General features: G+C 42.2%; 1 protein-coding gene across 3 annotated transcripts in view; it reads right to left on the bottom strand.

Moving 5' to 3' along the window:
• LOC141168944 (CD5 antigen-like) overlaps positions 1-25,356 on the bottom strand; it is a 154,345-nt gene that overhangs the window by 4,493 nt on the left and 124,496 nt on the right. For all 3 annotated transcript variants that reach the window (XM_073655084.1, XM_073655082.1, XM_073655083.1), the window contains 2 exons: positions 11,908-12,225; positions 9,517-9,834 (listed from right to left, as the gene is read on the bottom strand). In XM_073655084.1, coding sequence (XP_073511185.1) covers positions 9,517-9,834; positions 11,908-12,225 — 636 coding nt within the window. The remainder of the gene's footprint in view (positions 1-9,516; positions 9,835-11,907; positions 12,226-25,356) is intronic.

The following is a 25,356-nucleotide window of genomic DNA, read 5'->3' as shown; positions in this document are numbered from 1 at the left end:
GGCAGTATTATAGTAGTTATATTCTTGTACATAGGGGCAGTATTATAGTAGTTATATTCTTGTACATAGGGGGCAGTATTATAGTAGTTATATTCTTGTACATAGGGGGCAGTATTAAAGTAGTTATATTCTTGTACATAGGAGCAGTATTATAGTAGTTATATTCTTGTACATAGGAGCAGTATTATAGTAGTTATATTCTTGTACATAGGAGCAGTATTATAGTAGTTATATTCTTGTACATAGGAGCAGTATTATAGTAGTTATATTCTTGTACATAGGGGGCAGTATTATACTAGTTATATTCTTATACATAGGGGGCAGTATTATAGTAGTTATATTCTTATACATAGGGGGCAGTATTATAGTAGTTATATTCTTATACATAGGCGGCAGTATTAAAGTAGTTATATTCTTGTACATAGGGGCAGTATTATAGTAGTTATATTCTTGTACATAGGGGGCAGTATTATAGTAGTTATATTCTTCTACATAGGGGGCAGTATTATAGTAGTTATATTCTTGTACATAGGGGGCAGTATTTTAGTACAGTAGTTATATTCTTGTACATAGGTTCAGTATTATAGTAGTTATATTCTTGTACATAGGGGACAGTATTATAGTAGTTATATTCTTGTACATAGGAGCAGTATTCTAGTAGTTATATTCTTGTACATAGGAGCAGTATTCTAGTAGTTATATTCTTGTACATAGGAGCAGTATTATAGTAGTTATATTTTTGTACATAGGAGCAGTATTATAGTAGTTATATTCTTGTACATAGGTTCAGTATTATAGTAGTTATATTCTTGTACATAGGGGACAGTATTATAGTAGTTATATTCTTGTACATAGGGGGCAGTATTATAGTAGTTATATTCTTGTACATAGGAGCAGTATTCTAGTAGTTATATTTTTGTACATAGGAGCAGTATTATAGTAGTTATATTCTTGTACATAGGAGCAGTATTATAGTAGTTATATTCTTGTACATAGGTTCAGTATTATAGTAGTTATATTCTTGTACATAGGGGACAGTATTATAGTAGTTATATTCTTGTACATAGGAGCAGTATTATAGTAGTTATATTCTTGTAAATAGGGGGCAGTATTATAGTAGTTATAATCTTATACATTTGAGCAGTATTATCACAGTAATATTATTGTACATAGGAGGCAGTATTATAGTAGCTATAGTGTTGTATGTCCCGTGTAATCACCATCCCAGCCCCAGCTTCACAGCTTTTACTGTCCAGAGCTGTGCCCTTGTTCAAGTGCCCTGCTATCTCTAGCAAATGCAGCAATAACACTGTGGACTCCAGAACAAACCTCTGATGGTTTAATGTGTTACAGCAGAACTTGTGCTGAGCATTATAGTTCTACTTATGATACTAAAGTTCTGCTGCTCACCAGAAATGTTACTCAAGGAGGAGTGCCCACCTTGCCAGAAACCAAGAAGTAAGGAGACTGCAGAACTATGAACTGCTCAAGAGACAAATTGAGACGATCCCTTTAAGATAATGCAAAATATAATCTATAGAAAATATTATATAGCTTTTGTTCTACTTTCTCCTATAATTTCCAAGTTTCACATCCTTGGATTTTGCTTAATATCAGTGTCTTTGATTATGTCAGATTCGGCTGGTTTGCTGCTCCCTGAAGTATTTTTTCTTTGGTAATATTATAGTTTAGCAATGTGTAAGTATTTCTTGTTTTCTTGTTCAGTCTGGAGAAATCTGCAGACACTGAGAAGTGTGATGATATTGCTAAATTGCCAGCTGTCATTTCTTTTTGCTGTAGACAGACAATTTTTCCAGTTCCAAATAAATGTAATGTAATGTCTTCTTGTACATAGGGGTAATATTTACTTATATTCTTAGGGGCCAGCACAACTGTTGGTAGAAGTGTAATATGTAGGTGCACATTCACACTGTGGCCATAAACAGACAAATATAGTGACATATAAAAGTTTGGGCACCCCTGGTCAAAATTATTGTTATTGTGAACAGTTAAGCAAGTTGAAGATGAAATTATCTCGAAAAGGCCTAAAGTTAAAGATGACACATTTCCTTTGTATTTTAAGCAAAACAAAAATATATATTTTCATCTTTTACATTTTAAAAATTACAAAAAGGAAAATGGGCCAATGCAAAAAGTTTGGGCATCCTGCATGGTTAGTACCTAGTAGCGCCCCCTTTTCAAAGTATCACAGCTCGTAAACGCTTTTTATAGCCAGACAAGTCTTTCAATTCTTATTTGAGGGATTTTCATCCATTCTTCCTCGGAAAATTCTTCCAGTTCTGTGAGATTCCTGGGTCGTCTTGCATGCACTGCTATTTTGAGGCCTAGCCACAGATTTTCAATGATGTTCAGATCAGGGGACTGTGAGGGCCATTGTAAAACCTTCAGCTAGCACCTTTTGAGGTAGTCTGTTGTGGATTTTGATGAGTATTTAGGATCATTATCCATTTGTAGAATCATCCTCTTTTCAACTTCTGTTTTTTTACAGATGGTGCTATGTTTTCATCAAGAATTTGTTGAAATTTCATTTAATCCATTCTTCCCTCTACCCGTGAAATGTTCCCCATGCTATTGACTGCAACACAACCCCAAAGCATGATTGATCCACCCCCATGCTTAATAGTTGGCGAGATGTTCTTTTCCTGAAATTCTCTGCCCTTTTTCTCCACACATACCTTTGATCATTGTGGCCAAAGAGATATATTTTATCCTCATTGGTCCACAGGACTTGTTTCCAAAATGCATCAGGCTTGTTTAGATGTTCTTTTGCATACTTCTGATGCTGAATTTTATGATGAGGACGCAAGAGATGTTTTCTTCGGATGACTCTTTCATGAAGGCCATAATTGTGCAGGTGACTCTGAACAGTAGAACAATGTACCACAACTCCAGAGTCTGCTAAATCTTTCTGAGGCTATGTGCTCACGATGCAGAAATGCTGCATATTTTTTACGCTTCTCCCTGGCAGGAAAAATGCATGTGTTTTTTAAATGCGTTTTCCCCCCCAGGTAGAAGCGTTTGTCAAGCGTCTTTGCAGCGTCTTTGCATGCATTTCTGCATGCGGGTTATCAAGCGCTTTTCCAAGCGATTTTAGCATCACTTGGAAAAGTGCTTGACAACTTGGTCACATGCAACCGGCATGGATTTATAGTAGTGTGATCAAGTTAGTTAAAAAAAAAAAGAATAAGAATGGTAAAAAATAAAAAAATAAAGTTTATACTCACCTTCCGATGTTCTCCCGGTGTCATCTCCGCTGCGTCCGGTGTATTGGGCGGCTCGCGCTGTTGTGAAGGACCTGCGGTGACGTCATTGAGCCATGTGATGGGTCACATGACTCAGTGACGTCATGGCAGGTCCTTCACAACACCGCAAGCATTGCAAGAGACCGGACGGAGCAGACAAAACACCGGGAGGACATCGAAAGGCGAGTATAAACTTTATTTTTTATTTTAAATTATTTTTTTTACAGTTTCTATGGTACCCAGGTCTGGATGAGAGTCTCCTCTCCTCCAGACTTGGGTACCATCCGCACATAGAAACGCATAATATCCGTGTGTACAAATGTACTTACACGGATTATATGCGTCTCAATGCAAGTCAATGGCGGCGATTACGCTGCGTGTCTGCAAAATTAATGGACATGCTGCGGATTTTTGAGCGCAGCATAAATGCTGCTGAAAAATCCGCAGCATGGGCATTGACATTGCGGCTTGTCATTGGGGACCATGGGGGACGGATTACCAAGTGTTTCACAAGCGTTTACGCTGCGGAAATTCCACAGCATATACGCTTGTAAAACGCTACGTGGGCACCCAGCCTGAAGGTCTTTTGCCTCAAGCAGGAGTTCCGATTTGCCTCTCTAGGAATCCCATGAGCAGCTCTCACTGAAATTTTGCTTGGTCTTCCAGATCTTATCTTGACCTCCACTGTTCCTGTTCACTGCCATTTCTTAATTACATTTCGAACTGAGGAAAGGTCAACTTAAAAACGCTTTGCTATCTTCTTATAGCCTTCTCCTGTTTTGTGGGCCTCCACCATTTTAATTTTCAAAGTACTAGGCAGCTGCTTAGAAGAACCCATGGCTGCTGTTTTTTGGCACAAGGTTATAGAGGAGGCTGGGTTTTTATAAAACTGGGAAATTTACATAACTTGGCCTTTCCTAACGATGATAGTGAACAAGCCATAACCCTAACAGGCTAATTAAGGTCTGAAACCTTGGTCAAATTTATTTGAGCACACAAATCTCCAAGGGTGCCCAAACGTTTTCATTGGCGCAATTTCCTATTTGTAATTTTTAAAATGTGAAAAATTACAATATATATTTATTTTTGAAAATACAAAAGAAATGTGTGATCTTTAACCTCTTTAAAGCCCAAGACGTACTAATACGTATCTGTGCCCTGGGACTTAAGAGCCTGATATGTATTAGTACGTCACAGGCTGTGCGGGCGCGATCACAGCTGACACCCGGTGCTATGTGCTGGGAGCGGCACATTAACCCCTGCAATGCTGCGATCGTATGCTATACCTTGTATGCTATACAGGCGATCAGAATAAAAAAAGTGAAAGTCCCATAGTGGGACAAAGAATAAAAGTAAAAAAAGTGTTTAAAAATGAAAAAAAAAAAAAAAATATTTGTAAAAATATAAAATAAAAAATAAAAATAATAATCCACCAAAATAAAAATATAATGTACCCATCAATAAATATTATTATGAAAAAAATAAAAATAAAACAATTAAAGTACACATATTTGGTATCGCCATGTCCGGAACGACTCGACCTATAAAACTGTCCCACTAGTTAACCCCTTTAGTGAACACGGTAAAAAATAAAAATAAAAAACAAAGCAAAAAACAATGCTTTATCATCATATTGCCCAAAAAAATGGAATAACACGCGATCAAAAAGACGAATATAAATAAAAATGGTACCACTGAAAACTTCATCTTGTCCTGCAAAAAAACAAGCCACCATACAGCTCCATCAGCCAAAAAATAAAAAAGTTATAGCTCTCAGAATAAAGCAATGCAAAAAAATAATTTTTTCTATAAAATAGCTTTTATTGTGTAAAAGTGCCAAAACATAGAAAAACGATATAAATGTGGTACCGCTGTAAACGTACTGACCCGAAGAATAAAGCTACCTTATCAATTTTACCACACGCGGAACAGAATAAAAAAATGTAAAAAAAAACAATTCCTGAATTGTTGGTTTTTGTTTATTCTGACTCCCAAAAATCAGAATAGAAAGCGATCAAAAAATGTCACCTACCTGAAAATTGCACCAAAAAACCATCAACTCATCCCGCAAAAAACAAGCCGTCACATGACTCAGTCGTCCAAAATATGGAAAAATTATAGCTGTCAAAATATGGAGATTTGCCAAAAAATGCGTCTTTTAGTGTGTGACAGCTGTCAATCATAAAAACACGATATGATTCTGGTATCGCTGTAATCACACAGACCCGAAGAATAAAGTCGTCTAATCACTTATACCGTGCGAGAAACGGTGTAAAAAATAAACTCTAGGGTTGGAGTTGTGCTAGGGTTAGGGTTGGGGTTAGGGTTGGGCTAGGGTTAGGGTTGGGGTTAGGGTTGAGCTAGGGTTAGGGTTGGGCTAGGGTTAGGGTTGGGGTTAGGGTTGGGGTTAGGGTTGGGGTTGGGCTAGGGTTAGGGCTAGGGTTAGGGTTGGGCGAGGGTTAGGGTTGGGGTTGGGGTTAGGGTTGAACTAGGGTTAGAGTTGGGTTAGGTTAGGGTTGGGATTTTTTTCAAAAGTAAAAAAAAAAGATGACGATATGGCGACTAGTGTTGAGCACAAGTGCTCGCTACTTGAGTTTGCATTGGGTGCTCGGGTATGCATAGAGTATCGCGGGTGCTCAAGTGACATGCTCGAGTCTCCGTCCCATATGCTTCGCGGCAAAAAAAATCCTTGCGGGGATTGCCTGCCATGCACGAGCGATCCCCGCATGTTTTTTTTGGGTGTCTAATAACTGTGAAACATGCGGGACGAGGACTCGAGCATGTCACTCGAGCATCCGCGATACTTGGTGCATACCTGAGTACCCGATGCAAACTCAAGTAGTGAGCACTTGCGCTCAAGACTAATGACAACTTATTCAATATGATGACCTAATGTTATCAAATTCTGTGTCGTACCTCTGAGTTCAAAATGTTCAGTATACCCCTTGATAAAATCCTTGAGGGGTGTAGTCTCCAAAATGGGGTCACTTGTGGAGGGTTTCCATTATTTAGGCACATCAGGGGCTCTCCAAACGCGACATGGCGTCCGCTCTCGATTCCAGCCAATTTTGCGTTCAAAAAGTCACACAGTGCTCCTTCCCTTCTGAAGTCTGCCGTGCGCCCAAACACTGTATTTTCCCCACATATGGGGTATTGGCGTACTCAGGAGAAATTGCACAAATGTTTTTGGGGTCCATTTTTTCCTCTTACACTTGTGAAAATAAAAAAATTGGAGCTAAAACATAATTTTTGTTGAAAAAGTTAGATTTTTTTATTTTCACTGCTCCATGTTATAAACTTCTGTAAAGCATTTGGGGGTTCAGGGTGCTCACCACACATCTAGATAAGTTCCCTGAGGGGTCTAGTTTCCAAAATGGTGTCACTTGTGGGGGGTTTCCACTATTTTGGCACATCAGGGGCTCTCCAAACGCAACATGGCGTCCGCTAATTATTCAAGCAAATTTTATAATCAAAAATCAAGAAGTCAAATGGCGCTCCTTCCCTTCCGAACTCTGCTGTGCGCCCAAACAGTGGTTTTCCCCCACATATGGGGTATTTGCTTACTCAGGAGAAATTGCACAACAAACTGCATGGTGCAATTTCTCCTGTTACCCTTATGAAAATGCAAAATTGGGGGCTGAAAAACATTTTTGTGGGAAAAATGTGAAAATTTTATTTTTACGGCTCAATGCTATAAACTTCTGTGAAGCATCTGGGGGTTCAAGGTGCTCACCACACATCTAGTTTCCAAAATGGTGTCACTTGTATGGAGTTTCCACTGTTTAGGCACATCAGGGGCTCTCCAAACGCAACATGGCGTCCGCTAATTATTCAAGCAAATTTTACAATCAAAAAGTCAAATGGCGCTCCTTCCCTTCCGAACCCTGCCGTGCGCCCAAACAGTGGTTTTTCCCCACATATGGGGTATCTGTGTGCTCAGGGGAAATTGAAAAACAAATTTTGGGGTCCATTTTTTCCTGTTACCCCTGCGAAAATAAAAAAAATTGGGTCTAAAGTAACATTTTTGTGAAAAAAGTTAAATGTTAATTTTTTTCTTCCACATTCGAAAAATTCCTGTGAAGCACCCGAAGGGTTAATAAAGTTCTTGAATATGGTTTTGAGCACCTTGAGGGGTGCAGTTTTTAGAATGGTGTCACTTTTGGGTATTTTCTGTCACAAAGACTTTAGGCCTTTTAGAGATCATTTCATCTTTTACAATAACAGTAATTTTGACCAGGGGTGCCCAAACTTTTACATGCCACTGTATAACCTAGAATAAAAACAATGAATAGATATCCTGAAGTAAGGAAATAAATAATAGTAATATGTGTAAAAAACATAAAATATTTAGTTAGCATTTTCCTTTGATCAAAAAAGCGTCAAAGCCATCCCACCGTGACAAGGTGTACCCAATCAGGATGGTCCCTAACAGTAGTAACTATTCTCGCTATGAGTCAGCAGGTCTCAAAATAGACAGGGGCAAAGTAGGACTCGGACGTGACTGTATTTTACACCTGCCTGTGGAATGCTAGATAGACAATGTAAATAGCCCAAAGGGTGCAGGGGGGACACCGCCACATTTAAAAAGTTCAAGGAACTAAAACAAAATTAATAACATGGGCCAGTACACCTGTTAGTATAAGTGTCCATTTCGAGGCCTTCTGGTACATAGGAAGTTGAGTTACTAGAGTTAGGGACCATCCTGATTGGGTACACCATGTCGCGGTGCAATGGCTTTTATATTTTTTTTATTAAAAGAAAAGTTCAAATAAGTAACCCTCTTTTTTACATGTATTACTGATATTTATTTACTTACTTAAGGGGATTTATTCATTGTTTTATTCTAGATTATAGTTATATTCTTATACAAAAGAGCTGTATTATAGTAATTATACTTTTGTACTTTGGAGGCAGTATTATAATAGTTATGGTTTTTAACATAGGGGCAGTATTATAGTAGTTATATTCTTATATATAGGGGCAGTATTATAGTAGTTATATTCTTGTACATAGGGGCTGTATTGTAGTAGTTATATTCTTGTACATAGGGGCAGTATTATAGTAGTTATATTCTTGTACATAGGGGCAGTATTATAGTAGTTATATTCTTGTACATAGGGACAGTATTATAGTAGTTATATTCTAGTACATAGGGGGCAGTATTATAGTAGTTAAATTCTTATATATAGGAGCAGTATTATAGTAGTTATATTCTTGTACATAGAGGCAGTATTATAGTAGTTATACTCTTGTACATAGGGGCAGTATTATAGTAGTTATTTTCTTGTACATAGAGGCAGTATTATAGTAGTTATATTCTTGTACATAGGGGCAGTATTATAGTAGATAAATTCTTACATATAGGTGCAGTATTATAGTAGTTATATTCTTGTACATAGAGGGCAGTATTATAGTAGTTATATTCTTGTACATAGGGGGCAGTATTATAGTACTTATATTCTTGTACATAGGGGCAGTATTATAGTAGTTATATTCTTGTACATAGGAGGCAGTATTATAGTAGTTATATTCTTGTACATAGGGGCAGTATTATAGTAGTTATATTCTTGTACATAGGAGGCAGTATTATAGTAGTTATATTCTTGTATATAGGGGGCAGTATTATAGTAGTTATATTCTTCTACTTAGGGGGCAGTAGTATAGTAGTTATATTCTGGTATATAACAGCAGTATTATAGTAGTTATATTCTGGTATATAAAAGCAGTATTATAGTATTTATATTCTTGTACATAGGGGGCAGTATTATAGTAATTATATTCTTGAATATAGGAGCAGTATTATAGTAGTTATTTTCTTGTACATAGGGGGCAGTATTATAGTAGTTATATTCTGGTATATAAAAGCAGTATGATAGTAGTTATATTCTTGTACATAGGGGGCAGTATTATAGTAGTTATATTCTGGTATATAAAGACAGTATTATAGTAGTAGTAATATTCTTGAATATAGGAGACTTTACTATAGTAGTCATAAGTTGGTGGCAGTCATGTGATTTACCAACATCAGCTTTTTCCTGACTTTCCTTTGCTTTCCTTTGTTGGCCCTATTCCTGTGCAGGCAATGAGCAGTAGCTGAAGACATCCAGAGTATGCACATAATTTACTATGTCTGCACATGCGCTCAGCGGGTTAGATACAGTTTATTGCCTGTACAGGAATAGACAAGGCATCTTATGGATAAAAATGAAAGGACTTGCTTTATTCAAAGAAGAGTCACACAAGGAATACGCACCTTTGCAGTACACACTCACATCCTCTTCATGGGTGCAATCATGGTAGGACCACATGCGATGCTTGCATTTTTCCAGTGATGCTTCATTTCCGTTGCACTGGACATCATCTAATAAGATTTTTCCACTTGATTTACCAAACCTCTTCCTCCCTGGTTTGTACGGCTGGCAGGATCCACAATCTATCTGGCTGCATGTAACATTGGCGTCCCGGTCATCCCAGAGGTCATCACATACACTTCCCCACCGCCCATCATGATAGACCTCCAACCTGCCAGCACATCTGCTGGGCCCATCCACAAGTCTGACCTTGAAAGGTTCTGTTAAAATGACATTTAGTTATAAATATGGATGTAGGAGAAAGATTAGAAATAAAATCATAACAAAAAATTGAAAATATAGAACATTGAGTGGGTATTATATCTATCTACAGTTAACTCAATACAACTAAGTGGTTTCTTGAAATTCATCCCAAAATGCCATTTTTACTAACTATTGCAGTCTCAGAACTAGTCATTTCTCCATAACAAGCATTTTTAGTACTTAGTACAGCCCCTCTGGCTGTTATAACCTGATGCAGATGTGATGAATATTTGGACACAATCCCACTCCTCATGTGCAATAGACTCCATGTCAATAATATTGTTGGTTTGTCACAAAAGTGATCCAAAAAGTTCAGAGAAAAGATCATTGCCTTGCATAAGCAAGTAAAAGGGTACAAAAAACTACATACATTGAATGTTCCTAAAGATACAGTTTGAAGCAGAGTTCACAAGCACAAAATTATAGGAATACTGATTACACTACCTGGACGTGGCAGAAAGAGTAAGCTGTCACCGGCTGCCACCAGATTCCTGAGCAGGTGGTCAAAATCTCTTGAGTGACTGCAAAATTACTGCAGTGAGATCTGGTGGTAGCAGCACTGAGGTTTCAGTTTGTACAGTAAGGTGCATACTAAATGCTGAAAGTCTCCATGCCCGACCTCCAAAGCGTTACCTCCAGTGACCCCAAAGCACAAGAAAAGTTGGTCTTAATAAGCTCAAAACCATAAAATTACCTACACAAAATTTGTGATTCTTTTCTGTGGAGCAATGAAACGGAAACTTTTCGGATGTATGGATCAGTGGTATATCTGGAGGAGGAAGAGCAAAGCAGAAATTGAACAGAACACCCTACCGACGGTGAAGCATGGTAGTGGTTTGGAGCTGCCTACAGAGAAGCATGGCTGTGGTTTGGTGCTGCTAACAGTGAAGCATGGCAGTGACTCAGTGATGCCTGCAGTAAAGCATGAGGAAGAATGAAGCATTAGTTGAACAGAACACCCTACCTACAGTGAAGCATGGTGGTAGTTTGGTGCTGCCTACAGAGAAAGACACCAGTGGTTCAGTGCTGCTTACAGTGAAGCATGTCAGTGGCCCAGTGATGCCTACAGTGAAGCATGGTGGGGGCTAGGTGATGCCTACAGTGAAGCGTGGTGGAGGTTCGGTGACATCTACAGTAAAGCATGGAGGAGTCTCAGTGATGCCTACAGTGAAGCAGAGTGAGAGATTCAACCAAATATCAGGAAATCCTTGGAAATAGCATCAAATAGCAGGGCTTGGTTTTAGAAGAAGCCCTGGAAGATTCTGGAGTGGTTGTCACAGTCCCTTGAACTCCATAGAAAATCTTTCATGGGATGGTAAAGAAGGAGATTGCAACAGCATACCCAAGAATATTAGTGATCTGGAGGCCATTGTCCATGAGTAATGGGATAAGATTTATCACGAAAGTGGCTAAAAGGTGGTATGTGGCTATAATTCTCAATTGCAGCAGGTTTTAACAGCCAGAGGGGCTCTATTAAGTATTAAAGATGCTCGTTGTGAGGGGGTGAATGATTCTGAGACTGCAGTAGACAGTAAAAGTGGCATTTAGTGATGACTTTGGAGAAACCGCTTGTTAAATTAGTTGTGGTGAGATATTTCCATTTTTCTTTTTTCATTGGTTTATTGTAAACAGCAGAAAGTTTGTAAATTTTGGTAAACCCAATCTATCTATCTATCTATCTATCTATCTATTATCTATCATTTATCTATCTATCTATTATCTATCTATCTATTATCTATCTATCTATTATCTATCTATCTATCTATTATCTATCTATCTATTATCTATCATTTATCTATCTATCTATCTATTATCTATCTATTATCTATCTATCTATTATCTATCTATCTATTATCTATCATTTATCTATCTCTCTATCTATTATCTATCTCTCTATCTATCTCTCTATCTATCTATCTATCATCTATCTCTCTATCTATCTATCTATATCTGACACTTTTGTATTTCTTAGAACTAATTGAACTGGACTATGAACTGGTAACACAATGTAATGGTGAATGATTTCATACCTCTGCAAACCACCCAGACGTCTTTCTTGTGGAAACACTTGTGCTTTGTCAGAGGGGACACCGGGCATTCAATCAGAGACTTCTCATCCCCGCTGCATTTCACCTCATTCATCCAGATGGCGCCGCTTCCTTTTTTTAGCGAACCACAAGGCATGGCGGATAAAGGAGACCCACAACTCAGCTGTTTACACACCACCTTGGAGTTGAGTTTGCTCCAGTTATAGTCACACACAGTGGCCCATTCCCCATCATCTTCCACCTCCAGTCTTCCAACACAATGATTTTTCCCACTCACCAGCTGGACTTTGAGGAACTTTTCTAAAATCCGCAAGAAGACAAATTGTAACAGGGACTTTATTAGACACCTCTGTATATAATGGTACAACGTATAAGGACACAAGCATTGGGATCTAAGGGGTATCTGATCTATATTTACAGGGTCTGCTATGAGGTCTGTAATATTTTAGGGATCTGATTTGGGTTCTGTATTTGTTTAGGAATCCTTTTTGATGTGTGAGGGGGTAGGGTGTATTCATTTTGGGATGTGCTGAAGATATACACTACAGACATGGATGAAAGTGTTGTCACCCTTGAAATTGTTCCAGAAAATGAAGTATTTCTCCCAGAAAATGTTTGCAATTACACATGTTTTGTTATACACATGTTCATTTCATTTGTGCGTATTGGAACAATATAAAAAAAACGGAGAAAAAAAGGAAAATTTGATGTAATTTCACACAAAACCCCCAAAATGGGCAGACAAAAGTTGTTGGCACCTTTCCAAAATTGTGGGTAAATAACTTTGTTTCAATCAGGTGATGCTCGTTCAAACTCACCTGTGGCAAGTATCAGGTGTGGGCAATATGAAAATCACACCAGATTAAAAGGGAAAAAGTTGACTCAATCTTTGCATTGTGCGTCTGTGTGTGCCACACTAAGCACGGAGAACAGAAAGAAGAGAAGAGAACTGTCTGAGGACTTGAGAACCAAAATTGTTGAACAATATCAACAATCTCAAGGTTACAAGTCCATCTCCATAAATCTGATGTTCTTTAGTCCACGGTGCACAACCTAATGAGGACATTTACAATCCATTGCACTATAACTAATCTCCCTGAACGTGGATGGCAGAGAAAAATTAATGAAAGGATAGTCCGGATGGTGGATAAGCAGCCCCAATCAAGATCGAAAGAAATTCAAGCTGTCCTGCAGGCTCAGGGGGCATCAGTGTCAGCGCAAACTATCCGTCGACATTTGAATGGAATGAAACACTATGGCAGGAGACCCAGGAGGACCCCACTGATGACACAGACATAAAAAGCTAGACTGCAGGTTGCCAAAATGTATGTGAGTAAGCCTAAATCCTTCTGGGAAAGCGTATTGGGGACAGATGAGACCAAGATAGAGCTGTTTGGTAAAGCACATCATTCTACTGTTTACCAAAAGCAGAATAAGAAAAAAACACAGTACCTACAATCAAGTATGGTGGAGGTTCAAAGATGTTTTTGGGTTGTTTTGATGCCTCTGGCACTGGGTGCTTTGACTGTGGGCAGGGCATCATGAAATTTGAAGATTACCAAAGAATTTTGGGTCGCAATGTAGTTCCCAGTGTCAGGAAGCAGGGTTTGCGTCCTAGGTCATGGGTCTTCCAGCAGGACAATAACCCCAAACATACATCAAGAAGCACCCAGAAATGGATGGAAACAAATGCTGGAGAGTTCTGAAGTGGTAGAAATGAGTCCGGACCTAAATCCCATTGATCACCTGTGGAGAGATCTTAAAATTGCTGTTGGGAGAAGGCGCCTTCAAATATGAGAGACCTGGAGCAGTTTTCAAGAGAAGAGTGGTCCAAAATTCCAGGTGAGAGTTGTAAGAAGCTTGTTGATGGTTATAGGAAGCGATTGATTGCAGATATTTATTCCAAAGTGTGTTTAACCAAATATTAAGTTGAGGGTGCCAACAATTTTGTCTGGCCCATTTTTGGGGTTCTGTGTGAAATGATGTCCAATTTACCTTTTTTTCTCATTTTTCTCACACGTGCATTTGCAATAATTTTCTGGGAGAAATACTTCATTTTCTGAAACAATTTCAAAGATGCCAACACTTTCAGCCATGACTGTATGTGGGTTTTTATTTAACAGCTATTGACCCTGGTGTAAACCATCTGGCCCCATTACCCCTCAGTATATAACATCCGCCTTTCACCCCCTGTTATATAACATTCGGCCCCTCGTCCTCAGTGTATAACATACAGCCCCTCGCCGCAGGTGTATAACATCCAGCCCCTAGCCCCTGATTTATAACATCTGACCCCTCGCCCATGATGCATAAGAGACGGCGGTGTAACAAATCTGTTCATGACCTTTCATTCCTCCTGAATTTTCCACCATCCCCAGTGATATTATTGAGAAGTGGGAAGAGTTTGGGGAAGGTCTTTTTCTGTTCCACATGACTTTGCCCAGTGCATAAGGTCTATAAAGACATGGTTGGAGAAGTTTGGTGTTGAAGAACATGACCGAACCTCAACCCCATCCAACAACTTTGGGATGAGCTAGACCAGAGATTATGAGCCCAGCATCTCCTCCAGCATCAGGGTCTGATCTCACAAATTTTCTGAATTGGCAAAAATTCACTCAGACACCACCAAAATCTTCTTGAAAGTCTTCCCAAAATGGTGGAAGCAAAGGGAGGGACCAACTCTATATTAATGTTTATGGGGCACATACTTTTGTCCAGAGGGTATACCTGGGATGTTGATATTTGGCCTATTACTAAAAATGTACATAGGCCTTACTATTGAATTACTTTTCCCCATTTCATCCCTTGCAGGGGAAAAAAGGGACCAGTTCAGCCCTCTTCCTTTACTACCGTTTTCTAACATTGTATTATTTGTGGACAGGGGGAGCTCCCATCTGAACCCCCCATTTCATGGACACAACAGATTCTTGGGGACTTAATCGTTGGAACATAATTTCAAGGTACAACCACAATTCCCCAAAAATTGGTAAAATGTGAAATGTAGTGGTAACAATGAAAAATAACTGACATGACCGTGTATTAAAAAGAGCATGTAAGAGAGGCAGAGTCTCTCAGAAGCAAAGATCGTCAGAGGTCATCAATGTGTGAACAACTGTGTCTAAACATTGAGGAACAATTTCACAAAAAAGTTCCTCAATATGAAATAGCAAAGACTTTGAATATCCCAACATCTACAGTGCATGGTATCTTCAAAAGATTCAGATTCTGGAGAAATCAATATACACAAGGTACAGGACTGACAGGCAGTACTGGATGCTTGTGATCTATAGGCCCTCAGGCGGCAAAGCATTAAAGAACAGGCATTATTGAAGTTCACAGTTCTGCAGATCTGATAGTATGGGGTTGCATTAGTGCCCATGGCAGTGGCAGGTTACACCTCTTGTAAGATACTATCAATGCTGAGCTGAGCATTATATGGAGGTATTACAACAATATAAGCTCTATCCAGGCAATGTCTATTTCAGGTGAGGCTTTGCATATTTCAGCAAACAATGCTAAACCACATAGAGCATCCATCACAACAGTATGGCTTCACAGAAGAGTTTGGGTAATGAATTGGTCACCTGCAGTCCAGACCTTTCACCAATGGAAAACTTTAGACACATGATGATATTAAAAATCAGGCAAAGACTCTGCACTGAGAAGCAGCGAGAGTCCTACATCAGAAAATAAAGGGACAACATTCCTCTCCCAAAACTCCAGCAATTGGTCTCCTCACTTCCCAGACGTTTACAGACTGTTGTAAAAAAAAAAAAGGATGCTACACAATGGTGGACACGGCCCGTGTGTTGCTGCCATGAATTTGTGAATTATTATTATTTATTTTTAAAGCACTCTTAATTCCAGTGTGCTGTACATGGGAAAAGTGTTGGATGGCTTTGGGGGCCATCATACTGCATATAGGGAGCTGTGGGGGCCATCATACTGCATATTCGGGGCTCTGGAGACATACTGCATATAGGGAGCTGTGGGGACATCAAACTGCATATAAGGAGCTGTGAGGGCCATCATACTGTATATGGATGCTGAGGTGGCCATAATTACTGTGTATAGGGTCTGTGGGTGACATCATAGTGCATATAGCAAGCTGTGGATGCCATCATACTTGATAAAGGGGGCCATGGGTAGAACATACTGCATATAAGGAGAAATCATATACTGTAGCACACGGGAGACTATGAAGGCCATATATAGATAGGAAACAACAAAAACCCTCACTGTAGCCCTGATCCACTCCCGCCTTGACTACTGTAACTCTCTATTAATTGGCCTCCCCCTCACTCGACTTTCCCCCCTCCAGTCCATCCTTAATGCTGCAGCCAGGGTCATCTATTTGGCTAACCGTTACTCAGACTCCACCGCTCTGTGCCAGTCATTGCACTGACTGCCCATGAATTATAGGATCCAATTTAAATAGCTTGTTCTCACCCACAAAGCCCTCCACAGTGTGGCACCCCCCTACATCTCTTCCCTCATTTCTGTTTATCGGCCTACCCGTTCTCTACGCTCCGCAAGCGACTTTCGACTAACATCCGCACTAATCCGTACCTCCCACTCCCGGCTTCAAGACTTCTCCCGAGCTGCACCTAGTCTTTTGAATGCTCTACCCCAAGAAATTAGGATGAACCACAGCTTACACAGTTTTAGACGCTCCCTAAAAACACACCAGTTTAAAGCAGCCTATCACCTTCCCTAATCGAAGTCCTTTTATATTCTTATAGCCCATCCCTTATTTCTCCAAACATAAGTCTCCACCGAACCCAAAAGCACTACAGATACTGGCTGGTGATGAGCTCATGCAGCCTTTATCTATCCCTCATCCCCTCAAGATGGCTGGACCATCCTTGTAAATAAGCCATTGTCCGTTGTGTCACTCCCACCTCATTGTAGATTGTAAGCTCTTACGAGCAGGGTTGTCATTTTTGCTGTAATTATTGTATTATCTTTAGCTATGTTACTTATGACTGTTGTATATGAACCTGTGAATTGTTAAGCGCTGCGGAATATGTTGGCGCTATTTAAATAAAGACTATTATTATTATTATTATTATTATCATAAGGGCTGATGGTGTGCCAATATTTGATACTAGAGAAAAGTGTGGTGGCTACATCCTATAAGAGGGAAAATGTGGGAGACATATTTTGCGCAGGTAGCAAAGTGAAGGGCAATTATTATTCAGGGGCACATCGTAGGACAGATCTCAGCGTAGGACACTGCGATTTTTAAGGGCCTCATGTTGGGATGTGCAACATAAAACGGGAGAAGATGGAAGTTTGCAAAGACGAGCTGTGCATGTTCAAAGTTATCATGGCGACTGGATCAGATGGAGATGAAAGGGATGAGAACGACTCCAAATAGAGATGTTGTCACCTATAAGATACCGGGATGTAAATGTTTATTTGTAATACTGCCTGCATCTGTTCAGTATGGTGGGTCTTCTGTCTTGTGCAGTCTCATGATCAAACGTAACACAAACACCTAGCATCTCCTTACTATTGTTAAAGTGGTTTCCAGACTCGGCATAAAAGTCTGCAGTCATTTTATATGGTTGCAGACTTCTGAATACTCACAGCACGTGCACCGCATGCTGTCAGGATTCTCCGTGCTCAGTGCCGAACCAAGACATCACATGATCACAAATATGCAATATGAATATGAATAGTGCTTGCCACATTCCAACTATACAGTGCTGCTCACCATTATTGGCAACCCTTCATTGTTTTCATAGACTGTACAATTTCTTCAAAAATAAATGGAAATGTACCAAAGTTATATACTCAGTAGTGATGAGCGAGCATGCTTGCCACTGCTCGGTACTCGCCCGAGCATCACGGTGCTCAACAAGCTCGGCGCTCGCAGAGTATTTCCAGGTTGCTCTGCCGGGAGCTTGGGTCCCCTCTCTGCATGTTTGGTGCTCTTTAGAGAGCCAATGAACATGCAGGGATTGCCTGCCATGCACTGTAATGCCGTAGCCATGTTGGTTGTGGGCATTACAGTGATTGGATGGCCGCACAGCGTCATCAGGTCTATATCAGACCAGGTGCCGCCATGCTCGTCACAGTCACTCCGGATCAGGCAGTGTAGGGAGAACTGCTGCTGTGTCAGGGAGAGATTTGCTTGTGTATTAGGTAGTGTAGGGATAAAAACCGTACATTACACATATCCATCTTAACAAACAGTCCTTCTGAGGACTAATCCATCTGCAGAGATATCAAGCAGGCAGTGTATATAGGCAGGCAGGCAGTGTATATAGCAGACTGCAGTTCATATAGCAAGAGGCTCCATTCCAATTCTGCCTTCTGCTGCTGTTAGATATTTCTAGACATAGGCCCAGGTCTCAGGGACCAGGAATACTTTTCTTTGGATCTTAATCCTCATTATTTGCTTAAAAAGCAATCCAGAGAACACAGTTTTTCTGCGCCATTTGCTTGTTGGAACTGCAGAATACAGCCAGCTCCTTTCCATATTAGAGCGCTAGAAATCCAGCTATTTAAACCTGTGTTTTTTCCGTCACACAGATCACATATACGTTGTCTGAAAATACTGCCATTTCTGGCCTCCATTAAAAATTTCTTTCAGTGTGTCAGTGAAGCAATTCATACCAGTTTGCTGTTCAAACTACTTACCTACAGGCCAGGTATTTAAAACTCTGTTTTCTCCATCACACGGATCACATATAAGTTCGTTCCAAACTCAGTCATTTGTAGTGAGCGTGGAAGATACTGTCCTCCATTTAAAATGGGCAAGGCACGTGGCAAGGGACGGGGAACTGGACGTGATGGTAATGGTGCATGCAGAGGCTGAGGACAAGGCCATGGGCAAGCCGAAATTGTGCCACAACAAACACCCACATCTTCTCGCCTGACCTTCCTGTACCAATTTCTAGGGGACCGCAGAACACCACTATTGAACCCAGAGCAGTGTCAAAAGGTTGTTGGTTGGATAGCGGATAATGCTTCCAGTCACTTAGCCACCACCACCCTGTCTTCCACACGGTCAAGTCTCAGTAGCCGTGAGTCTGGACCGCATATTCCTCACCCTGACCCTCCTTCCTCCCACCATGCCGAGTACCCAGAGACAACTGATCCCACACTTGGACACTCTGAAGAGCTGTTCACTTTTTCATTTATAGATTCGGGCCTCTCGCCCGGTCCACTTGAAGCAGGGCAAGAGTAGATCGCGTGTAGCGATGCCCAAATATTTGAGCAGCCACGGTCACACGAAGGCGACAGTGGGAAAGTGTCACAAGAGGTGGACGATGATGAGACACAATTGCCAGAAAGTCATGAGGAGGACCAGGGTACGGAAGTGGAAGACGAGGTGGTGGATGATATAGTAACTGACCCAACCTGGCAGGAGGATATGCAGAGCGAGGACAGCAGCACACAGGGGGAGGGAGGCAGAGCACCTCAACAGGCAGGAAGAAGCAGTGTGGTAGCCGCAGACATAAGGCAGGCAACCGTTCCCCGTAACACCAACACGAAGGAAGTTGCCAGTACAACTGTTAGGTCTTCCCGAGTCTGGTTGTTTTTTAAAGACTCTGCCGATAACCCCAAAAAGGCCATTTGCACCACCTGCCAGACCAGCATCAGCAGGGGTGGCAAAACGACCAGCCTGACCACCACCAGCATGATCAGGCACATGGCAGCAAAGCACCCAACTTTGTGAGCCGAACCCCAGGGTCCAGGAACAGTGTCTGCGGGTGGCACCATTGCTTCTTCTGCTGTTGTGCATGCAAGCCAATCCCCTGTCCATGGTGCATGCGAAGACGCCTCCTGCCCTGCACCTGTCGTTGCACACTCTCAAGTAGCAGCATCAGGAAGCACGTCCATGTCCTTGTCCCAGTGCAGCGTTCAGTTGTCCATACCCCAGTCCTTGGAACGCAAGCGCAAATATGCAGCCAACGCCCCACAGGCCACACTACTAAATTCTCACATTTCACGACTGCTTGCGCTCAAAATGTTGCCTTTTAGGCTCATGGAGATGGAAGCATTCCGCAACCTGATGGCGGCGGCCGTCCCGGTGTGCCGTCCCTGCATTGCACGAGCACGTGTCCCAAAACATTAGCCGTGTTCTCAACAACGCAGTTACCGGTAAAGTCCACCTAACCACGGACACGTGGACAAGTGCTTGTGGGCAGGGATGGTACATCTCGCTGACGGCACACTGGGTTAACATAGTGGAAGCCGGGACCCACTCGGACCTTGGGACGGAACACGTCCTCCCGACGCCAAGGATTCAATCAGGGTTGCCCCCACGGTCTACAGCTCCTGCACCTCATCCTCCTCAGCCTCCTCCTCCTCTTCAGCCTCCATCTCCGAAATGACCACATCAGTCACAAGCTGGAAGCACTGCCTCGGACAAGCGGCAACAGGCTGTGCTGAAGCTAATAGGTGAAAAACTTGCTTAGGTGAAAAACCGCACAATGCTGAAGAGTTGTGGACAGCTCTGAAAGAGCAGGCAGATCTGTGGCTCACACCGCTGAACCTACAGCCAGGCATGGTCGTGTGTGACAATGGGCAGAACCTGGTGGCGACTCTGAGGCGAGGTGAGCTCACACACGTAGCATGCCTGGCCCATATGCTTAACCTCGTGGTTCAGCGGTTTCTCAAATCCTACCCAAAGCTGCCGGATCTGCTTGTTAAAGTACGCCGCCTGTGGTCCCATTTTAGAAAGTCAGCTACAGCTTCCACTGCCCTTGCAGTGTTTCAGCAGCGTTTGCAGCTTCCGGCTCACAGACTGGTGTGTGATGTCCCCACGCGTTGGAACTCTACACTGCAGATGTTGGGAAGGATTTGTGAGCAGAAGAGGGCAGTTGTTGAGTACCAGCATCAACAAGGACGTCGGTATTCAGTTCAGACTCCACACATAAGACCTCAGGAGTGGACATAGATGTCAGACACATGTACCATCCTCCAAAACTTTGAGGACTCCACCAAGATGGTGAGCGGCGATGACGCCTTAAATAGCGTTACCATCCTGCTTCTCTGTCTTCTGAAATGCTCTCTGCTCACAATCAAAGAGGATGCATTGCAGACGGAGCACGATGAGATGGAGCAAGGAACCATATAGCGTGATTACACACAGCCAAGCTTCATCTCATCCCAACGTGGATTGGGTGACAATGAGGAACAGGAGGAGGAGGAGGAAGGACAGGAGCTAGTTTCATGCACTATAGACGGTACTACCTGCACAGCTGTCATAACGTCTGTTCAGCGTGGATGGCCAGAGGACAGAGAGGAGGAGGAGGAGAGCATGGTCAGTCATCCTTTTGGTGAGGACACGGAAGTCTTGCCTGTTAGTAGTCTGGCACGCATGGCTGAGTTTATGTTACGCTGCCTTTCCCATGACCCTCGCGTTCTCAAAATTTTGGGTGACAGTTATTACTGGTTGGTGACACTTCTAGACCCATGCTACAAGGAGAACTTTCTATCTCTTATTCCTGAGGCGGACAGGTCTACAAAAATGGGGCAGTACCAGAAGGCTCTTGTTGCGGAACTATTAAAAAAGTTCCCATCTGAAAACGCTGGCGGCAGAGGGCACACTTCGTTGGACAACCAAGGAGTACAGGCGAGAGAGACACAACTTCAATCCAGCAGAGGCAGGGGAACACAGTCAAAGTTCTGGGAGAGTTTTCTCAGACCCTCCCATCGCACAGGCCCTGAGGCGAGTGGTACTCTCACAAGGAGTGCAAAGTTTGGGAAGATGCTGAGGGAGTACCTTGCCGACCGTACCGGCGTCCTCCGTGATTCCGCTGTGCCTTATAATTATTGGGTATCCAAGCTGGATACGTGGAATGAACTGGCTCTCTATGCCTTGGAGGTCCTGGCCTGCCCTGCCGCCAGCGTTTTATCAGAGCGGGTTTTTAGTGCCGCTGGTGGAATGATTAGCAAATACGTGAGAGTGTACAGCTGCCACTCAAAACCAATTTTATCACTATATAGAAGATTTGACAGCAAAAATTATGAATTCTAAAACGTAACTTTTAATACGATAAGATATATAAAATACCACTTACAAAAAATATGGAGCGAGTCACCCGGCCAACCTGATATTTGCCAGAATTATGGCACAGAGACCGCCCCAATATATAAAGAGAAAAGACAGCTTTCTGATCAACCCGACAGTATGCAGATCAAAACAACTAATTTGGATAGATTTCTATAGCCGAGGGACAGTGGAACACCAGGGCTCAACATGACAGCCCTGTATCAAACAGATACCTTCTAACATATAGATTTTTTATAGACATAATAATCAAGATAATCATTCAACATGAACTCATGGACCACGTATTTACCCAGTGTCCAAGAGTACATGAAGTTAACATAAGAATTGGATTGTATATTATGTAGTCTGAGTGCAGAAAAACCATAAAAATCACAATTCACTTATGTAAAAGAGGAAAATAAATTTTCTCACCTATTTGTCTTTGTTGTCAAGCGAGGAGACAGTTATCTAGAGGTACCTTCTGGATACAATGTGGGGACATTAGCTGGCCCTGTTTAGTCCCTGTCAGCTCACAATATTACTGACCCCACAAACTCCTGCCCTTACAAGGGCAGTCCACAGCTAGCCCTATATAGAGACCCTGCACTTTCCATTTTTCATGTCCCAACGCGTTTCATCCAAGTAGAATCCTCAGGGGACTAACTTGTATCCAGGGTACTAAAGTGCTAGGTGCATATAATCAAACATGGGTCCCTCCACTCTCTGTCCTAACCTGCAGAGTGGAATTATAACTGATAAGCGCATCCGCCTGTTAACTGAAAATGCTGACAGGCTGACTCTTATAAAAATGAACAAGGGCTGGATTGGGCCAGACTTCTCAACACCACCGAATGATAGCAGCGTAACAAACTCAAATCCAGTGTCTTTTCTTGGGAGGTCTATTCCCATGCACCTTTTCACACCCACACATGGGTATACGCTTCCTGATTTTGGCTATTTGCTCTTGTCCTTCTCCTTCTCCTCATCCTCCACCACCATATCATCAGGGTGACCATGGTCCGTGATGCAACACCAACATAATTTTTTTAAAGGGTGTTTATGATGCCCATAAAAAAAAATTTTTATACAGTATGTTCATGTATACCCCCCAGGGGTAAATGTTTGTCAGCCCATTCACTTAGTGCATGGGCATTGCAAGTATAGGAAGCCCGCTCCTTTCTAATGGGAACAATTTTTTATGAGGCCCTCCTCCACGTCTCTTCCAAGGGTCATTGAAGTGCCTCCAAATTTTTGGCAGCCCTTGCATTCACTGCATAGGCCAACACTATGGGAGACTCTCTCCTTTCTAATGGGAATTTGTTGTTACTGTGGCCCTGCTCCGCGTGTCTTTAAATTCTTAGTGGGGTTTTTCCTAAAATTGGTCAGCCGTTGGACTCACTGCATACCCTATAACTGTATAGCGTTCCCTCTCCTTTCTAATGGGAACATGTCGTACCTTGTTACTGTGGCTCTGCTCTATGTGTCTTTAAATTCTTAGTGTGGTTTTTCCCAAATTTTGGCAGCCCTTGCAGTCACAGCATGGGCATTACCACCCGCTCCTTTATAATGGGAAAAAATTTTTTACTGAGACCCTCCTCTATGTCTCTTCAAAGGGGTATTGGGTTGCGTCCAAATTCTTGGCAGCCCTTGCAGTCACTGGATACGCAATAACAGTATAGGAGACCCACTTGTTAATAATGGGAACAACAAAGCATAGCCGGCTGATGGCTCTCTAACAATAGCTAGGGCCGACTGCTGGCCTTTTAAGAATAGCAAGGGCCGTCTGATGTCCCTATAAAAATAGGCTTTATGGCTTTCAGAGTCCCTCCATAAATAAAAAAGGATGTGTCTGATGATGTGTCACACACCACATTGCCAGATAAGGTTGTAAAATGTTAAAATGACATTTCCCAGTGAATGCATTTGTCTTAAAAAATAACGTAAAAGAAAACCCAATAGGATCTTTCTTTAGTATAAAAAACAGCGTCACCAATTTAACCTCAATGTAATCACATTGTTCAGCTCATGCACCTCCTCCTCCATCTCCGAAATGACCACATCAGTCACAAGCTGACAGCACTGCAGCACTGCCTTGGCCAAGCGGCAACAGGCTGTGCTGAAGATAACATGCTTAATGCTTAATCGACAAACCGCCCAGCGCTGCAGAGTTGTTGAAAGCTGTAACACAGCAGCCTGATCTGTGGCTCTCACCGCTGAACATACAGCCAGGCATAATCGTGTGTGACAATGGGAGGAACCTGGTGACGGAGAAATGACAGCCGGGATAGATACGGTTTCCCTCTATGCCAGTCCTTTCACCGAGCTAAAGAATATGGCTGTGGTGAAATACAACTCCCACTGAGAAGCTGTTTCAGATTGAAAAACATTGTGCCCACAAGAGGATTTGATTCTGAGGGCTAACCTTTCTCACCCGCCCAAGAGCCCCATACCAGCTGCAAAGTTAGCGCTATCATGAACTCTCCTGAGGTAGAAGCCAAGGCACACCAGAGGATTCTCTGGTGGGACCGTCCAACCCTGCCGAGAAGCAGTCCTGGCTAATAAAAGTGTGTGGGAAGGTTCCCGGACACTCTATGGCTGCTTTTTTACTGAGGAGGAAACACACACAAACACGGGGAGAACATACAAAGTCCTTGCAGATGTTGTCCTTGCTGGGATTTGAACCCAGGATCCCAGCACTGCAAGTCTTCAGTGCTAACCACTGATCCAATGTGCTGCCGTTCACCCTCTAATATCTAACAGGCTGGAGAAACTTGCACCTACTGCCACTCTATCTTCAGCTCCTTTGTGAGAAAATGTATTTGGGCAGCCACTCAGTCTACCAAATAAAATTCCTGAGAAGGAAATTGGGGATGGCTTCGCTATTGGTACTGGGGGCAGTGCTAATACCATGGCGTTGTACCATAGTTTGCTGGAAATATTCCAGGCTGGGAAGAGGCAAGCAAATTCCCACAGAAAAGTACCAGCAGTAATGTTCAGGCCACATTTCAAGTGCAAGCAGCTTTAGAGGACTTCCTGGGAGAAATGACACGCAGGGTAGATACGGTTTCCCTCTATGCCAGTCCTTTCACCGAGCTAAATACAACTCTTAGCAAAAAAAGTTGTGGACTGGCTCCGTACCGTCCCTGGCCACATTCACCTGTCCACGTGTTTGTGGTTAGGCGGTCCTTCCCAGTAAGTGCACTGGGGAGGGCACGGGTAATGTGGGACCCCTGCTTGTGGAAGGCGGAGGTGATACCGGGAAATATAGTGGCGGCTGGGGACCGAGTATGGACACCTGGCCGCCGCCGGCATGAGGTTGTGAAAAGCTTCCGCCTCCACGAGCTTAAAAGGCCATATTTCAAGTGCAAAGAGCTGCCCAGAAATCTGGCAGTTTAGTGTTGCGGCCTGTGGGTGGGTGG

This window comes from Phyllobates terribilis, unplaced genomic scaffold, assembly GCF_046119375.1.
Source record: "Phyllobates terribilis strain yellow unplaced genomic scaffold, ASM4611937v1 Scaffold_1__5_contigs__length_1240528914, whole genome shotgun sequence".
NCBI lineage: Eukaryota > Metazoa > Chordata > Amphibia > Anura > Dendrobatidae > Phyllobates > Phyllobates terribilis.
Note: the sequence above shows the minus strand (reverse complement) of the source record. Positions and strands in the feature narration are given on the sequence as shown.